This window comes from Callorhinus ursinus, unplaced genomic scaffold, assembly GCF_003265705.2.
Source record: "Callorhinus ursinus isolate GAN/ISIS: 27379988/994484 unplaced genomic scaffold, GSC_fseal_2.0 scaffold14, whole genome shotgun sequence".
Classification (NCBI taxonomy): domain Eukaryota; kingdom Metazoa; phylum Chordata; class Mammalia; order Carnivora; family Otariidae; genus Callorhinus; species Callorhinus ursinus.
This window is the reverse complement of record NW_027397076.1, coordinates 2,303,256-2,320,054: the sequence shown is the minus strand read 5'-3', so window position 1 is coordinate 2,320,054 and position 16,799 is coordinate 2,303,256. Positions and strand designations below refer to the sequence as shown.

General features: G+C 46.4%; 1 protein-coding gene and 1 long non-coding RNA gene across 9 annotated transcripts in view; both read right to left on the bottom strand.

Moving 5' to 3' along the window:
- Nucleotides 1–1,952: 1,952 nt before the first annotated feature.
- Nucleotides 1,953–3,365, bottom strand: LOC141374144 (uncharacterized). The gene is made up of 3 exons (XR_012380785.1): nucleotides 3,174–3,365; nucleotides 2,751–2,800; nucleotides 1,953–2,595 (listed from the first exon to the last, which is right to left on the bottom strand). It is a non-coding gene; the product is annotated as an uncharacterized lncRNA (long non-coding RNA).
- A 7,551-nt stretch (nucleotides 3,366–10,916) lies between these two features.
- The window catches only part of LARGE1 (LARGE xylosyl- and glucuronyltransferase 1), a 548,382-nt gene continuing 542,499 nt past the window's right edge, over nucleotides 10,917–16,799 (bottom strand). For all 8 annotated transcript variants that reach the window (XM_073900333.1, XM_073900329.1, XM_073900330.1 and 5 more), the window contains one exon: nucleotides 10,917–14,610. In XM_073900333.1, coding sequence (XP_073756434.1) covers nucleotides 14,413–14,610 — 198 coding nt within the window. In that variant the 3' untranslated portion in view covers nucleotides 10,917–14,412. The remainder of the gene's footprint in view (nucleotides 14,611–16,799) is intronic.

Genomic DNA, 16,799 nt, shown 5'->3' with positions numbered 1-16,799 from the left:
CCACCTCCTTCATCTGGCTCTTACACTTTGGGCCACTCCCCTGCTCTAGTCACCAGAGGGCTGGGTACCAGACAACTCCAGACAGCCCTAACCCCAGAGCCCACTGAAGTTATTCAAACTAGCCAATCCTAAGCCCGCTTCCCCTGCCTCACCAGTTCCTGCCCTGGAAACCACAATAACGGCTCTTACCAACGTTTTTCTCCACGCCTCTCACTGATCCTCGTGTCTCCCCACGAGGCCCTGCATGATGTGGCGTGCCCCCTCCTCTTGGGAACTGCGAGTAACCAACTACCTTGTCAATAACAGTCACCTCCTGATCTGTTGGCCTCATCATATCCGAATAAAAATAAAACCTACCTTTTCAGACTTTTCCTTAGACCCTCTTCTTTCATTCCCTTTCATTCCCTTCTGAGGAGTCCCCTGTGAAATCCCTCTGCGCCCCCCGCCCCGTTGCCCTATGTGCTAGCAGAAACGCATGGATTTCAGAGCCTGGCAGAGCTGAGGAGTCCTGCTGGCTCAGGGACCAGCTGCAAGACTGTGGGCCGTTTGCTTCACCTTCTTGACACTCACTCCCCCGCGCACAGAGCTGAGGACCACAGGTGCCTGAGGCTTAAATGAGATCATGCAGGCCAGGCATCTAGCACCTAGGACATGGGGGCTGCTGAGCGCATGCTGGCTCCCCGCTCCCTCCAGTGATCTGGGAGCCTCCTTTGCTGTCTGTTTTCTGCCTGCCAGTTTTACTGTTCAGTGAACCGGGAGTCTTGAAGAAAATCCCCGGATGACTTACTGTTAAGCTTTTCAACCTTTGCTTCCTTTATCCGTTAACCTCCAGCCAACCAGAGCCTTTTATTTTCCCCTCCATGAGCCCCCGGCAGCCTTGACAGGTCCTGAGAAGGCGGTTTTGGATGAGCCGCGTGGACCCCGCGCTCTCTCCCGCCGCTCTCTCGCCAAGCCCGTCAACAGAGGGCTCCCGCACGCCCAGAACTGGGAGGCGGGCCTGAGCTGACATCGCTTCTCCTGCTTGCCTGGGCGCACATCGGTTAACCGCTCCAAGCTTTCACGTCCTCATTCGTAAAATCAGAATAAAAATGCACATGTTGCCGCTATCTTAGGACTGTTTTGTAAAGCAGACAGAACACCTTGGACGAGGAGGGTAGCGTGAAACGTGATCTAACACTAGCGAGAACTCTCGTGAAAAACACGAGAGGCAGTCGGGATCCCCCCTCCGTTTTGCCTCTTCTGTGTATCTCGACCCCCCTCTCACCTTCCTGGTATAGGAAGTATGTCCTGCCCCCCCCCCCACCATCCAGGCCTCCCACCGCCCATCACCACTCCCCTGGGGGCTGGGAGTCCAGCTTGAAAGACCTTCTTTTCTCTCTTATCCCAAGGATCCCACCGGGAACGCCTATGAAGGGGGCAGGGAAAACCACAAGATAAAGGATCCACTTTGTGTGCGCGCGTGCACGCACAGTTACTTTGTCCCAGGTGCTGTCCCGTGTACACTTCTTAGCCCTAGAAAGTGGGGATCCTCCGTGTCATCACCTTACAAATGAAGAAATGGAGACACACAGACCTGCGGCGACTAGCTGGGAAGCAGCCCCTCCTGAATTCAAAATGAGGACATTTTTGAGTCTGGGCTCTTGACTACTAGGATATCTTGCTCTCCAGGCACAACACGAGGTGCCGGGGACATGGTTTCTTTCTAAAGGGCCACACTATAAAAATGATACCCCCAGCCAATCACAGGAAGGAAGCACATCTCTTGGAATCAGGGCTGTTCCTAGTGTTCACTTCTGTTGCCCTGCCTGACTCTGGTGGATTTTGCGTGTTCATCTTCTGCACTAGCCTCTTCTCTGAGTCCTTTCAGTGCCCGCAGGGCTGAAGCTTCTCTACTCTAGGGAGTAGACAAACACAAAAACTCTAGGGAGTAGAACACACACAAAAGTTCTCACTGAATGCTCGCTGCGTGTAATCAAAGAAAAAGGAAACTCCCCGTCCCGCCCTCAGAGGAGAGTGAACGCAAGCGAACGAGAGAAAAATGATAACGAAGGAGCTGTTGGGGAGTAAAGCTATCTGTCACGGAGTGGAGGGATTTCTCCTTTTGGATGTCCGTGTTTTCGAAATGAAGTGTTAGTGTCCCGTGCGTGTTGGTGCCACACCTGGCATGGCCCAGAGTACGAGCGGGACATTCTCTGTGGCATCTGGCAGTTCACACTGAGCAAGGACCGAGCACCCCTTTGAGGACAAAGTGCCAGTCGCGGGACACAGCTGCAGCTCTTTTTCGCAAGGAGCCCACCGTCTGGGCCAGTGGAGAGTGATGCGATCGCTGGGTTGTGCCAACTGGAGGGTTCTCCAGACGATGCTGTCACTGATGCTCAGAGTCTTCCTTTGGATTTATCTTCTCTCGCAAGTTTCGCAATGTTTAAACATCCAGAGAACAATGGCAAGGGGGATTTTGAGGGTTCTGTCCCAGGCTCTCGGCTCTTCTTTACCTACGCTCGCTTCTGACATGACCTGAGATGCAACCGTTGACCGAAGGCATTGGGGCCGTTTTCTTGTGTCCCCAGATTCAAATTGTGATTCAAAAGTGGCTCTCTGAAGGAGAATGTGTGAAAAGGTGGTTTCTTTTACCAAAGGTAGGAAAAAGAAAAAAAATGAACCAAGGCCAGGATGTAATACAGAACAGAACAAAAGAAGAAGAAAAGCCCCAACAAACCCAGAGCCAAAGGCAGACCCAGACAAACACTCACAGCTGTAGTTGATTCTAGAACTCCCGTGAGGTGCTTCTACCTCCGACGTCCTGTCAGTGTGTTGAAGAGGGAAGGAAATGAGTCTGAAATCAGAAGACTGCCTCTGTCCCGCCATGAGTTTGGGAATCAATTCATTTTGTTTTAGCCTCGGGTTCCTCATCCCTAAAATGATTTATTCCCTCCCTAGGGTAGAGAATCAAACTGTGGCAACCAGAAGCCACATGGGCTGTGGCCTTTCCTCCCAGTGCTTCAAACAAATGCCCCCGAAGAGTCTCTGTTTCAGGGAGGTTCATGATAACTCCCCTCTTGGCTCCCTTTTCCCCCTCAAAGAAGCTGGACAGGAAAAGAAATGCATGAAGAGTTTTCAAGCAAACAGTACTTTGTATGGATGGGGTACTTTAAGTGTAAAACATATCCACTCACGTTAACGCCGTCAGTCTTCTCAAAAATCTTAAAAGACAGGCAGGATTTCTCCGTTTTTTTTCTTCACAGTTGAGTGAACCTGCGGCAGAGACGCTAGCTGGTTTCACCACCCCCTGCTGTTAAGTGGTCTGGGCGAGACAGAAGCTCATGTGGGTCTGACCTCAAGTACAGAGCTCCCATGACCAGGCCACAACTGCCTCCAGACCAGGCCATTCTAAAAAAACTTCCGGAAATTCTCCCTCCTCCTTGGCTTCCGGCCACTCCCTGCGCCCCAGCGGCCGGAAGAGTCACATTGTTTTCTGTTTAAGGCCTGTAGTCCCTCATTGCTGGTGTCACCTCTGGTTCTTCTGCAATGAGGAGACACAGGCCATCCTGCCTCCCCACAGCCTGGTTCCTCTGCAGGAAGGCCTTTGGTCCTACCCACCTCTCAATGTTAAGCTCAGGTGTAACCTCCTTGGGAAGCCTAAGTGATGCCCAGCCTGGGGTGGGCGCCCCTCCATGCTCCCACAGAACTCTGCCTTTCAGTTAGGATGACAACCAATGACTTCCTTTTCCCTGAAGGGCAGTGGGTTCACTCTGCAGAAATCCTTTTGGCCACAAACTCGTAAGACAATCCACTCCCCACCCCCACCATGGCAGGCAGAATTCTAAGGAGGTCCTGATGATTTTCATCCCCTGGTGTGCATGCCCTATAGCTGTCCATCCTGTCCCGAGTGTGGGCAAGACCTGGGGATGTGATGAGGTATCACTCCCAGGATTCCATTAACTTATAATAGGCTGTCTTAGCAGGCTGGAGGGAGAGCTTCTCCTGCTGGCTTTGAAGAAGGAAACCGGCAGGTCATGGAGAGGACCACTTGGGCAGGGAATGATGGGTGTCCTCTAAGTGCTGAGAGTGGTCATGGCCAACAGCCAGCAAGAAAGCAGGGCTCTTGCAGCATGATTTATAATAGTTAAGATATGGAAGCAGCCCGGGTGTCCGTCGATGGATGAATAAAGAAGATGTGGTACATGTACACAATGGAATATTACTCAGCCATAAGAAAGAACGAGATCTTGCCATTTGCAACGACGTGGTGGGACCTAGAGGGTATTATGCCAAATGAAATCCATAAGAGAAAGACAAATACCATATGATTTCACTCATATGTAGAACTTAAAAAAAACCAACCAACCAACCAACGAAAAAGCAGACTCTTAAATACAGGGAACTGGTGGTAGCCAGAGGGCAGGTGGGTGGGGGATGGGTGAAACAGACACAGGGAATTGAGAACACAGTTACCGTGCCCGGCACTGGGTAATGTACAGAACTGTTGAATCATTATATTGTACACCTGAAACTAATATAACACTGTATGTTAGTTATACTTCGATTAAAAAAATAAAAAACAATAAATAAAAGAAAATGGGGCTCTCAGTCTTACAAACACAAGAAACCGAATTCTTCCAACAAACAGTGAACGTGGAGGAGGAGCCTGAGCTCCAGATGAGAACCATACCATGGCTGACATCTCTGTCACAGCCTGGTGAGGCCCTGATCAGAGGATCCACCCAGCCCATATCTGGACTCCTGAACCTTGGGAACAACGAAATGATAAAGGTGTGTTGTTTTAAGTCACCTAGTCTGTGGTGCTTTTTTACACAGCAGTAGAAAAATGATACACCCCACAAAGACATACAGAGCACAATGAGGGATCTGTTATAATTGCGTGCTATTTCTTCCCCCATCAGGGAGGTGGTAGCACATAGTGGTTAGGAATGTCGACTCTAGGGCCAGCCTGCCTTGGTTCAAGTCCCAGCCCTGTTACCTCGTGTGTGACTCTGGGCAAACCACTTACCCTTTCTGTGCCTCCATTTGCCCCTTTGCAAGATAGGTCTAGTACTACTACCTACCTTAGGTTACTACTTAAACTAATTTCCTATTGAATTTTCTAAGTGCAAGGTGCTTAGAACTGGGACTGATACATAGTAAGTACTACCCCAGCGTTTCCTAAAATCATTAGCAAATCGAAAACAAAACAAAGAACAGAATTTGTGTTCAAACACACACACGCCCAATGGCCTCATCTTATAGACATAGAAACTGAGCTCCAGAGATGTCTTGTTCAGGGTCAGAGGGATGATTTAAAATTCACAAACTACATTTAATCCTGAAGGTAAGGCTCTTGGAGTCCACAGGATAACATCATATTGTAATCCGTTCACGGGGAAATCAGGCCTCAGTCAGGGTGTAGAAAAACGAGGCAGTTTGCAGTCTCTCCCTGCTGGGCGGGCCACTTAAATCAGGTTGGCTTCCTTGTTCTTCAGACCCACGACTGTCTTCTGTCAGGTGTGACAAAGACTCTCTCCTTGGCCAAACTCTGTACAGCCTCCTCTGAGCCCTCTTTGGGACACAGCCTCCTCCTGGTGTTCGGCGAGCCCGGCCCATTGTAGCAAACAATCCTGCTAAGTCAGTTCAGTAAGAATCCCCCACCTTTGATAGGTGATCACTCTTGACATCTGATCAAGTTCTTCACCCCCACCTTTGACGCCTAAGTCCTTGACCTGCCTTCAGCAAGAATCCTGTTAACTCGGTTTAGCAAGAATCCCGCAACCTTTGAGGTTTCCGTGATCTCGCATCCACCAATCCCCCCAGTCGGCTCGTTGTCTATAAATCTCCCCTGTATTCAGAGCCGAGTCCGATTTCTCTCCCCTACTACAATAGTCTTGACACCTGAATAAAGCCATCCTTACCGTTTTAACGAGTGTCAATCAGTCATTTTTCTTTAATAGGCATCATCTGTCTTGAGAGGCTTCCAGGAACCCAGCCTGGAGTGAGCCCCGTTCTGCCAAGCTCCCATAGCACCCTCGGCCCCTCTCCCGCTACTTCCCCATATGTCACTCTTCATACACCTGTCTGTCTTCTTATGGGGTTGGGAGGGGCAGGTTCCATGAGCTCCAGGACTGTGTCTAATTCATCTTTGGATTATCATCATCTGGCACTGTTGCTGAACCCTAGTAACTGTTTTTTTTTTTTAAATATTTTATTTATTTGACAGAGAGAAGACACAGTGAGAGAGGGAACATAAGCAGGGGGAGTGGGAGAGGGAGAAGCAGGCTTCCTGCCGAGCAGGGAGCCCGATGCAGGGCTCCGTCCCAGGACCCCGGGATCATGACCTGAGCCGAAGGCAGACGCTTAACGACTGAGCCACCAAGGCGCCCCCTTAGTAACTTTTTTTTTTAAATGAACCAATCAATCTCCTGAACAACGATTTTCCAAGATGTGTAGTGGTGCCTGCTAGACATGCTGTCAGAGCTCCACAAAGATTTGGAAAGAAGCTGAGAGTCTTAAGAGTATGAAGAGACCATCTTATGTGTGTGGACCAGCAGCCTGTGCATCACATGGGAGTTTGTTAGAAATGCAGAATCTCGGGCTGCATGCACTGATTCAGCTTTTAATGAGATCCCACAAAGGATCCCCAAGCACATTAAAGTTGGAGAAGCACTAGTTGTAGGCCAAAGAAGAGACATACCCCGCTGATGACTAGGCTTATTCTCACTACTAAAGTCCTTTGAAAAAAACGAAGATTCTATAACCTTGCATTGGCTGAATCCCTGGGAAACAGTGCAGATAATTGGAAACATCATGAGCTTTGGAGCACATAGTCATGGCTCTTATTTAACCTCTCTGAGCTTCTGTTTCCTTACCTTTAAAATGGAGATAGTATACTACATTATACCTTCTATTGCTGGTTAAACAAGGTAACGCAAATTGTGTATTAGTCAGCAAATGTCTGTTCCATTCCCCTCCTTCTCTGCTCTGACTGATCCTTGCTTGCATCGTTCAGAATGGTTCATGACACCCAAGCAGCGGTATAAGAGGACTTAGACTCTCAGGAAGGGAGACCATGAGATCTAGCTTTTTCTACAGTGGGTTGGGAATGCCACAGGAGACCAGCGGACAGACTCCCGTCCACGGATTAGCCCCATGCTCATTGTCCCCGTACCCCATACTCATTTCACTTCCTTCCCCATCAAGGATTTCATCCCACTGAGCCTCGGTTTCCCCATCTATAAAAATAATAATCCCTCCTCCCATGGGATTCCTGTAGACAAGAGGAGCAAGGAATTAGCACACCAGCACATTAAGTGCTGCATAAAGGTAGCTGGGATTGGCTACAGGTAGCTCTGAGCAATATTAGAATGTTCAAAGCGGACCTGTTGAAGTCATGATTTACTAGGGGTCTTCCGTTAGTCTTTTCTGCTGGATCTGACATAGGTTTTTATATTCCAATAACTCAGAGTTGATGAAAAGCCCAAGCTCAGAGTTGCCATTGTTGAGGCATATACACCAGCCCTGCTGGACGGCAGGGTGCGTCACTCATGGAGATGAGTGGGACTTTGGAATCTGAGCATGACTAGCTTGGTGTAACATGGTGACATGGACCATCAGGAAAACAGGCATTTCTGAGTGGGGATTTTTGTTTTGAGGCCAGATTACCAAGCCATTGTACACAAAGAAGGCTCATTATCTTTCCACCTCATTTCCACTGTTGATATCAACGGGTGAGACAGTTTTCTCTCACCTACTTAGAAGACATTTCTGATCTTTTAAAGGTCTGAATATTAGATGCTGATCTTAATATTCATGGGGAAGGAAACCAAGTTGCTCAGTTCTACCTAAATATTAAATAATCTTTGGGAAGGTTGGAAATACTAATGAACTGGTTAATGTGGGTCTATACATAATAAAGTTGGGTAAGGTTAGAATTCTTGCATTGTTGTTTCATCTTTTTTCCTTTAGCTCTGAGAAAATGAACTAAAAATGTCCACGTTTCTATCCACATGTAATATACATTCATCCTAACACAAAGTAGTTCAACTAATGAGTGTATCCTAAAAGTTGCTATTAAGCTTTCAAGTAAGTAGCAAATGATCACTTTCATTGTCTGGTGATAAGAAAACTAAGTGGGGTTAGTGATGTGTCCCCATGAAAGTGCTGCCTGCCATAGGGTCCCACCTATTGGACCATCCGACCAATGCACAAACATCCACATTGATGGTGATCCTTCCGAGGACTGGTTTCTATAACACTATCTGCCATACAATTTTATGTTATATAATATGCTATATAATAATAATGAATTTAGAAAGTCACACATACATACATACTTATTTTATGAATTGCCTTGTGTGTGTATACCTATTTCTCATTCAAAACACTAAACTAGCAAAATGACTATCTGTGCTTTTCAAAAATGTCATTGTCATAAAGTGCAAAGCACCAAGGAATTGTTCATTAGAGACTGTAGGCAACTGTGCAATGTGTCTCAGACTGGATTGGACCCTGGAGTTGGGGGTGGGATGGACGTAGTTCCTGTTACACAGAAATTATTAGAGCAACTGGCAAAGTTTGAAGGTAGACTGTGTATTAGAGGATTGTATTGTAGCAAAAATTTCTTGAATTTCACCACTGCATTGTGGTTATATGAGAATGTCTTTTTTTTTTTTAAAGATTTTTTATTTATTTGACAGAGAGAGACACAGTGAGAGAGGGAACACAGGGGGAGTGGGAGAGGGAGAAGCAGGCTTCCCGCGGAGCAGAGAGCCCAATGTGGGGCTCAATCCCAGCACCCTGGGATCATGACTGGAGCCGAAGGCAGACACATAATGACTAAGCCACCCAGGCGCCCCAAGAGAATGTCCTTTTTTTTGGAAAAAAAAATACATGCTAACGTATTCATACTTAAAGGGGCATGATATCTACAATCCACTCTTAAAGTTTCCAGAAAAAATAATTGATATAAAGCATAGATGGCATCTAAATGGAGGGTTTACAGAACTTCATTGTATTACTCTTAGAATTCTTCGGTATGCAAGTTTAAAAATAAAAATAAACTAGGGGCGTCTGGGTGGCACTGTTGGTTGAGCATCTGACTGTTGGATTTGGCTCAGGTCGAAGAGATTGAGCCCCACATCAGGCTCCCTGCTCAACGTGAGATTCTCTCTCTCCCTCTGCCCCTCCCGCTCATGCTCTCACTCTGTCTCTCAAATAATCTTTAAAAAAAAGTAAAAATAAACTAAAATTGTTTACATGAATGTAATAAAATGAACTTTTCAGCTCTCCAGGTAACTGTACATGAAAGCTGCCTGTGCCTGGTTTGCTGCTTGTTCACAGTGCCCATCACAGAGCGGCGCTCAATGAATGTTAGTGGAATGCAAAAAGAACAGGGAGCACAATGACATTATTCTGCCCCCACTACAGCCCTTACTTTCTTCCTTTAGAATCTCGGCAGCATGACCTACCCAGGAATCTGTTGAACAGTTTCGCTCTAGGCAAGCCCTGTCAATCATTCCGTGACATCATCCCAGCCTCACTGGTTCCAAATCTTGGAAACACTTCCCCCAAACTGACCCCCCTTCTTTCACTCCAGAAAATACTGTCTCTCAAGATGATCTGACGGTGTTGGAACGAACCAAGGACCAACTCTGTCAAATAGTCACAATCAGAAACCCTACACATTTGTGATGCCCCCATTTTCTTTCAGGTATCACCAATCATTCCTTGACATTAGAGGGTACTGACTAAGAACAGTTTTGTTAAGTGAATGAAGACAGAAACCATGGTATCTCTGACGTTAGATTCTATGGGTCTGAAACTTCTTAGAATGCACGTGGCAGATAACTGACATTTCATTATCTTTAGTGGCATTAAATTGGAAAGTAAACAGGATTGAAAAAGCAAAGGGGGGAAAAAGCACGTATCCCCACGAATTACATGACCACATGGCCGCGTAAGCCTTCGGCCAAGCTGACTTCAGTGTCTTACGGGGAGATAGCAGCACAGAGTGGAAAGACGTGGGTTTTTGAAGTGAGCCAGATTTTGGCTCAAATCCCAGCACCTCCATGAACAACCTGCGTGATTTTGGGCAACTCACATAATTTCTCTGAGGGCTGGTTCCATTAGCTAAAGAACAGGGATAGTAATACCTTCCTTATATTATTATGCCACCGAGAAGACTCTGCCAACTACCATAGAAGTCTTGGTTCAGTGAATGGACGGCTCTTATTGTCTTCCTTAAGAGGGTGCAGGAACCGTGTCTGAGGGGATTTTAATCACGTTTCTTCCACTAAACACAGAGCTCCCTAAAGTCCTGGTAACCATAAATGAAGCCTTAACTCAAGGACAGTAGAGTCTTTGAAGGGAACAGAATTAAAGTAGGGTCTGTGCTTTCATGATGGGGTACAAAGAAGCTATTAGTCAACTCAGCAAATATGTGCTCTGTAAATCAGCTCAGCACATTCGAAGAGACCCCACTCAGAAGCAGCAAGCAGCTGAGTTCAGGTCTGAGGGTCTGACCCTCAGACAGGTCTCTGCCTGTGCCATGTAAGCCAGGAGCCTTCAGGGAATCAATGACTGCTCCCTAGAGTTGATCCCCGCAGGCTAACTAGGATTATCGACTGCCAGGTCTACTTCAAATGAATTTTCAGGAAGTCCATGAGCATAGCAAGATTTGGAGCATCTAGGAGAGGTTGCTGTGTGGACTGTGTTACTGGATGGGTGTGGAAGGAGGAAGACTAGAAATCTAATACTCTTCCTATATAGGTTCAGATCCTCTGCCCGTATTTCATACATTTCTTTTTTGTCATTAACTCTTCCTACTTTTATTAGCTGTGATTCTTTTATAAAGAAGAACTTTCATCAATTATTTGGTTACCCTGAGAAACAGTCTAGGAAAAGAAAGGATAAATGCTTCATTCTTTTCTTTTATGTATCAATTTCAGAATGAGTTGGCATTCTAGTAATCTTCAAAGACATTAATGATGACATAAAATTATCATTATATTCTTTCTTATTGGGGAAGGGAGCAGCATTGCAGGTTATGTGGTTTGGGATCCATCCAAGTAGGCATGGGTTTGAATTCTGGGTCTGCCATATAGTGACGATGTGAATTTTGGGAAGTTAATTTCCCAGAGCTCACTCAGTTTCCTCATCTATAAACACTAAGTTTCATTTTGCAGTTTTGCTGCAAGCATTCAATGAGCTAATGCATGCAACAAGCCCTTTTACATAGTGGTTACTCAATGAATCTTAGCTTTCCCAGACACTGACTATTATGGGGATTAAGTGAGAGAAACCTTTCTTTCCTCCCAGCCAAAACCCAAGATCGTCTTGGCTTATTGAAGCATGAAAACATCAGGGTGACCCATTTATAAGCTTGGTTTGCCCTGGGGTACTGAGACTAAGGAATCACCATGCATGGTACCTGCCTCTGCCCAGAGGGCTGCAGCCCCGCCTGCCCATGAACTGGGGCTGGCAGTAAGCTGATGCTCTCCCAGTGTAAGTTCTGGGAATTCACGCCGTGGGCTCTGCAGACCTCAGCCTCCCCTGGGTTGGCAGCCTCTGAGTTGAACTTGGGCGTTAGCCAGCATCTGAGCGCTAACCTTCAGTGAGACCAGCTTCTTTGTGTCAGGCACCTGTCTTTGGGGAAGTAAGATTTTTTCTCCTGTTGATATGGAGAGTCAGTTTCTGACTTTAATAAATTCAGTGTAGGGGCGCCTGGGTGGCTCAGTCAGTGAAGTGTCTGCCTTCAGCTCAGGTCATGATCCCAGGGTTCTGGGATCGAGTCCCACTCCGGGATCCCTGCTCAGTGGGGAGCCTGCTTCTCTCCCTCTCCCTGCTTGTGCTCTCTCTCTCTCTCTGGCAAATAAATAAATAAAATCTAAAAAAATAGAAATAAAATAAATTCAGAGTACATTAAGCTACATTGTCCTCCAATGTATACCTATTGTCTCAAAGTACTTAGCACCTACTCTTACTCTCAGATGTGACCCAGTCTGTATGGTAAGTTATATGGTCAAGACTCTACCCATAAAAAGGCAAGTGAAAGCAAAGTGGCTGGGCAGGATTCAGGGGAATGTAAAACATGTAAAAAATAAAAGGCTTATGGGATTAAAAATTGATTTTTAACATCAAGGAACCAGTACTACCAGTACATTTCCACTTGGCTCAAGTAGCTGGTAGTGACTGATTAAAAGTTACATCTATCAACAATGGTCTTCTCTAGAAAAGATGATTTTTGAGTGAGTGACAGTGTGTGTGTGTGTGTGTGTGTGCGCACGCGCGCGCACATGAAGAGAAAAAAGGCATCAGCATGCTGGTAAATGTTTAACAACAGCTCTTGGGGTGGTGAGGGTGCCCTGATTTGTGGTTTTCTGATTGCCATGGCGTAAATACTTCCATCATGGCCAATTTCAACGTACAAATGTGAAGCTCAGAACACAAGAGTAGGAAAGAGATGCACACGGTAAGTCCTGTGCGTTGGCGGGAGCCGGCTCTCACACACCCATGGAGAAAGGGACTTTAACGCATACTCTGAATACTTTTGTGATGTTTTACTTTTTACAGTATTCGTGTATTAATTTTGTGATGTACATGCCACATATATGCTATATATATACACGCATACATGTACACGCACAGAAACTTATCCGCATCTGTGTGAGGATTAGTCCAAATCATTGTTTTCCTAAGTTTTTTTAAAAAATACATCTAAGTGAAATCTCCACTTTAGCACATAACATGTGGGAGGGGCTCGGAAGTCAGAGCGCTGTGGGGTGTCACGTGACCACCGGGACAGGGGTTGGGGCTCGCTCTGGTGATTACCACGATTTAGCTTGCTGGCATCTGGGATAGAGAATGTCCGGCTTCCGTGCTGAGACCGAAGCTAGACAGAGACTCTGAAGATGCTTTGAGGGTGAGAGCGTAAAGCGAGATCTAACCTCAGAAGAGGAGGAAAGAAGGGTAAGGTTCAAAGGATGAGAAAAACAAAACGGGAGAACAGTGTAAGGTTGCCGTTTATGGATCTTGCTCTCTACACTGGCGTGTGTCTCGGCAGCTTCTTATAGGAGTGGGAGGGAGCGGGGAAGAAACAGTCCGGACTTTCGTTTATTGAATGCAGCGTTCGCTGGTCACATTGCAACTCAACACAAACAGCCCTGCCCAAAGTAGGGCGTGGACTCTTGTTCTCATCAATGTAAACACAACATTAATATTGAAGATTCAAGAAAATGGGTAAAAAGTCCAGTGTCTCCTCAATCCATGTTAATGGTAAAGGTGCTTGCCTACCCTCTGCACGAGTCCCAGAGGGAGCCCGAGGCCATGACCTCGTCCCGGCCGCAGGGAAGTGGCACGGACACAGAGGAACCCAACACGTTCTTCCTGACGGTCTCCAGACGGACACGTGGACCTTCAGAATCTGTGTGAACTACAAGCTTGTGTGAACTACTGCAGTTCTTCTAAAAGCCTGAGAGGTCCGTACCTTCCGTGTGCACCGGAACAGTCCCTTCTGAGCCCTCTCCCCATGAACCAGTCACGGCCAATAGCAAATGCGACGGTCTTCGTATTTCTACCGTCTCCGTCTTAGCCCCTGGATTCTGGAGAGTAGGGGATTCAAGGTCACGGGGGCCTCAGGGATAATCCTGAAGAAGGCTGCCCATGTTTAAATGTTGGCTGAAGACTCTCGTACTCCTTGCTGGGCCACTGATGGCAGGGGCATGTTGGATGGGGCAGCGGATTCTCCTTCAGAGCCTTAAACGATCAGGTTTTCTATTTTGGATTCCCAGACCAAAAACAAACAAACAAACAAACAAACTCCCCCCAAACAAAAAACAAATCGAAGCAAAACAAGAGTGTCCTTGAGGATAAGGAACCAACCGACCCCCATCTCCAGGTCCCACCTGGTATAATGTCCCCATTGGGTTTTTCCAAATGGTTGGTTCAGATCATTGGTTTGCCTCCCACCTTGGATACGCAGCTAGATTGCGGGACAAAAAAAGAAAGTTGCCTCTGAACGAAGAGACAGTTTTGCTTTTATTTCCTGGGATGGCTAACCCCCAGCACCCTGACTTCCCTTTCTTAAAAAGCAATGAGAACGTCCTAAAGACCTGCTTCGCTTTGTGGCTTTGTGGTCGGATAACCCCTTTGCTCCCTCTAACTCCTCTGTGTCCTGTTCTTGAAGAGACTGTGTCGACGAGCTGTTCTTCCACATTCTGGGAGTGCCAGATTGTGGAGTAGAGAGGCGCTGGCCGGATCCTTGTCCCAGATCTCTGTAGTGTGGGCGGCTTTGTTGGGCCAAAGAGACAAGTAAAAACAAACCAAAAAAGCATTGCTCAATTTTGAGTTTGAAGGCTGGGCCCCAAACGGCGAGTGGCGTTCCCCCTGCAGAACAGGTCTCTCCCCCTAGTGGTGGGCTTCCTGGTGTTAGCTGTTGTTCTCAGCCGTGAGATACTTGAGGGCGGCAAAGCCGTAGCGGCGGGACATGTCCTGCTGAAACTCTTCCTTCAGGGTTTTGAGACAGATGCGGTATTGCTTGTTGGACCGGAACTTGGTGATATCGAAGCTGGGGGCATGAGGCATGTGGATCATGTAGGCATTGGGCAGCACGATGAATTCATATTCCTGGAAGACAAGAGCAGCGTGAGCACTTGCAAGGACCCCTGGGAATGTATGACCGATGACCAAGTGCATGACCAAATGACCAAGTGAATGAATGAAGAGGGGAACGACATCAGCAAGGAGGGGGGCATTGGAAAGAGAGCCATGTTGGAGAGGGACAGTGCAGGGCTGTTTCCATGACTCCGGACAAATTACTGGGATTCTCTATGCCTTAGTTTTCTCATCTATAAAGTAAACGTAATAACACCTACCTTGAAAGATGACCAATCAGGGATGGATAGTGCTGGGCAGAGCTCATAGCCTGTGAAAGGTTCTTGGTAAATGTGAGCATGTGCCCATGTGGTTGCTCTAGAATGACACAAGCCATCAGAGATGCTCTTGCTCAATGAAATGATGTCTGTTTCTGTGATTTCTCATAGGGCTTGATGAGATTTAACAGCCTCAACAGATTAGTACACAAGAGGGGACAAAAAAAGAATCAAGAAAAAAAAAAAGATCCCACTGGATGGAAGCTCATTAAGAACAAACCCTAAGAGACTCTTAATCATAGGAAACAAACTGAAGGCTGCTGGAGGGAAGGGGTGTGGGGGGATGGGATAACTGGGTGATGGACATTAAGGAGAGCATGTGATGTAATGAACACTGGGTGTTATATAAGACTGATGAATCCCTGGCCTCTACCTCTGAGACCAGTAATACATTATATATTAATTAATTGAATTTAAATTAAAAAATATTTTAAAAAAGAAATTAAAAAAAGAATTACTAGTGGGTGTTCTTGAGCAAAATAAAAACTAATGCAAAAAAAAAAAAGAACAAAGTTCTTGTCTACTCATCCTTATTGTAAGTCACACCACCATACAGTAGCCTCCACTTGGCAGAATACAGATAGAAACTCAGACCAAAAATAAAATGCCTCCAAATAGCCAAAATAGCTGACACAAATTTAGGGCATGGAACTCCAAGGAGAACCCAGCACACCTTCACTCGGACCCCGTGTTCTCTGATTTTGGACATAATGTCTGATAAGCTTTGGTTATCTAGTTCCCCAGCCCAGAGCAGATCAGAAGAAACTCTGAAGGGGAATATGAGAATGGGGAAAGGGAGCTCTTACAGATGGAGGAACACTTGACACAGCAAGAAGGGACAGTTGATGGTGAGGAGGAATACAAATAATCCGGAGAAGAAAATGCAAGAGCTCCCAGAGCTTAGCTGTTTGGGACTTTCCTGTGGGGACAAAGAACCTGACCAATCCCACTAGCCCTCTAGGTGTGGCCATTCCCTGTCAGGTATGTACTCATTATTTCCGGAAATCACCGGAAAGGGTAAAGTTATATTTAGATGTGTTACCGGCAAAGAAAGAAAAATAACCAAGAAATTTGTAAGCGTTCTGTCAAAATTGCCTAAAATATACAAAGCCCACATCGCAGGGCTGGAAAAATTAACTTTATTTGAACTAGTTCACCTCACCACACTGCTGGACACAAGCATATGACATTTCTTTTCCTTCAAGCAGAAGCTGGGGCAGACTGAACATTTCGGTCTGTGAGCAGCACTGTACTACCTCCAAGTATTATTAAAAAAATGGACATTAATTAATGGTCATGCTTCTGTTGTTATATATGGACACTATTCTACCGCCTTCCATCTACACCAGTGGTTTGCAACCCTAGATGCTTACTAAAATCATGTGGGACTGGGTGCCTGGGTGGCTCAGTCAGTTAGGCGTCTGCCTTTGGCTCAGATCATGATCCTGGGGTCCTGGGATCGAGTCCTGCATAGGGCTCCTTGCTCAGCGGGGAGTCTGCTTCTTTCTCTGCCCTTCACCCCCGCTCGTGCTCTATCTCTCAAAAATACATAAATAAAATCTTAAAAAAAAAAAAATCACTTGGGACCGCTCTCAAACACACTGGAACTGTTGGAAAGTTCTCCAGGTGATTCTCAGGGCAGCCAGCACTGAGCATCCGGCCTTTTTTTTTTTGAATTTGAAGTGCTCCTGTTGAGAAATATTTACTCTGTGCTGCATGAGAAGCCTTGGAGAACAGCACACAAACGGAAACAAGGTGGGGCTGAGAGGCCCAGGCAAGCTTCTCCTCATTTACCCAGAGTAGCTTAGCTTTGCTTTTGTTTATTTAACACTGGGGTTGATGAACTCAGCATGTCTGGCCTGCTGCATTGTTTTTATAAATAAA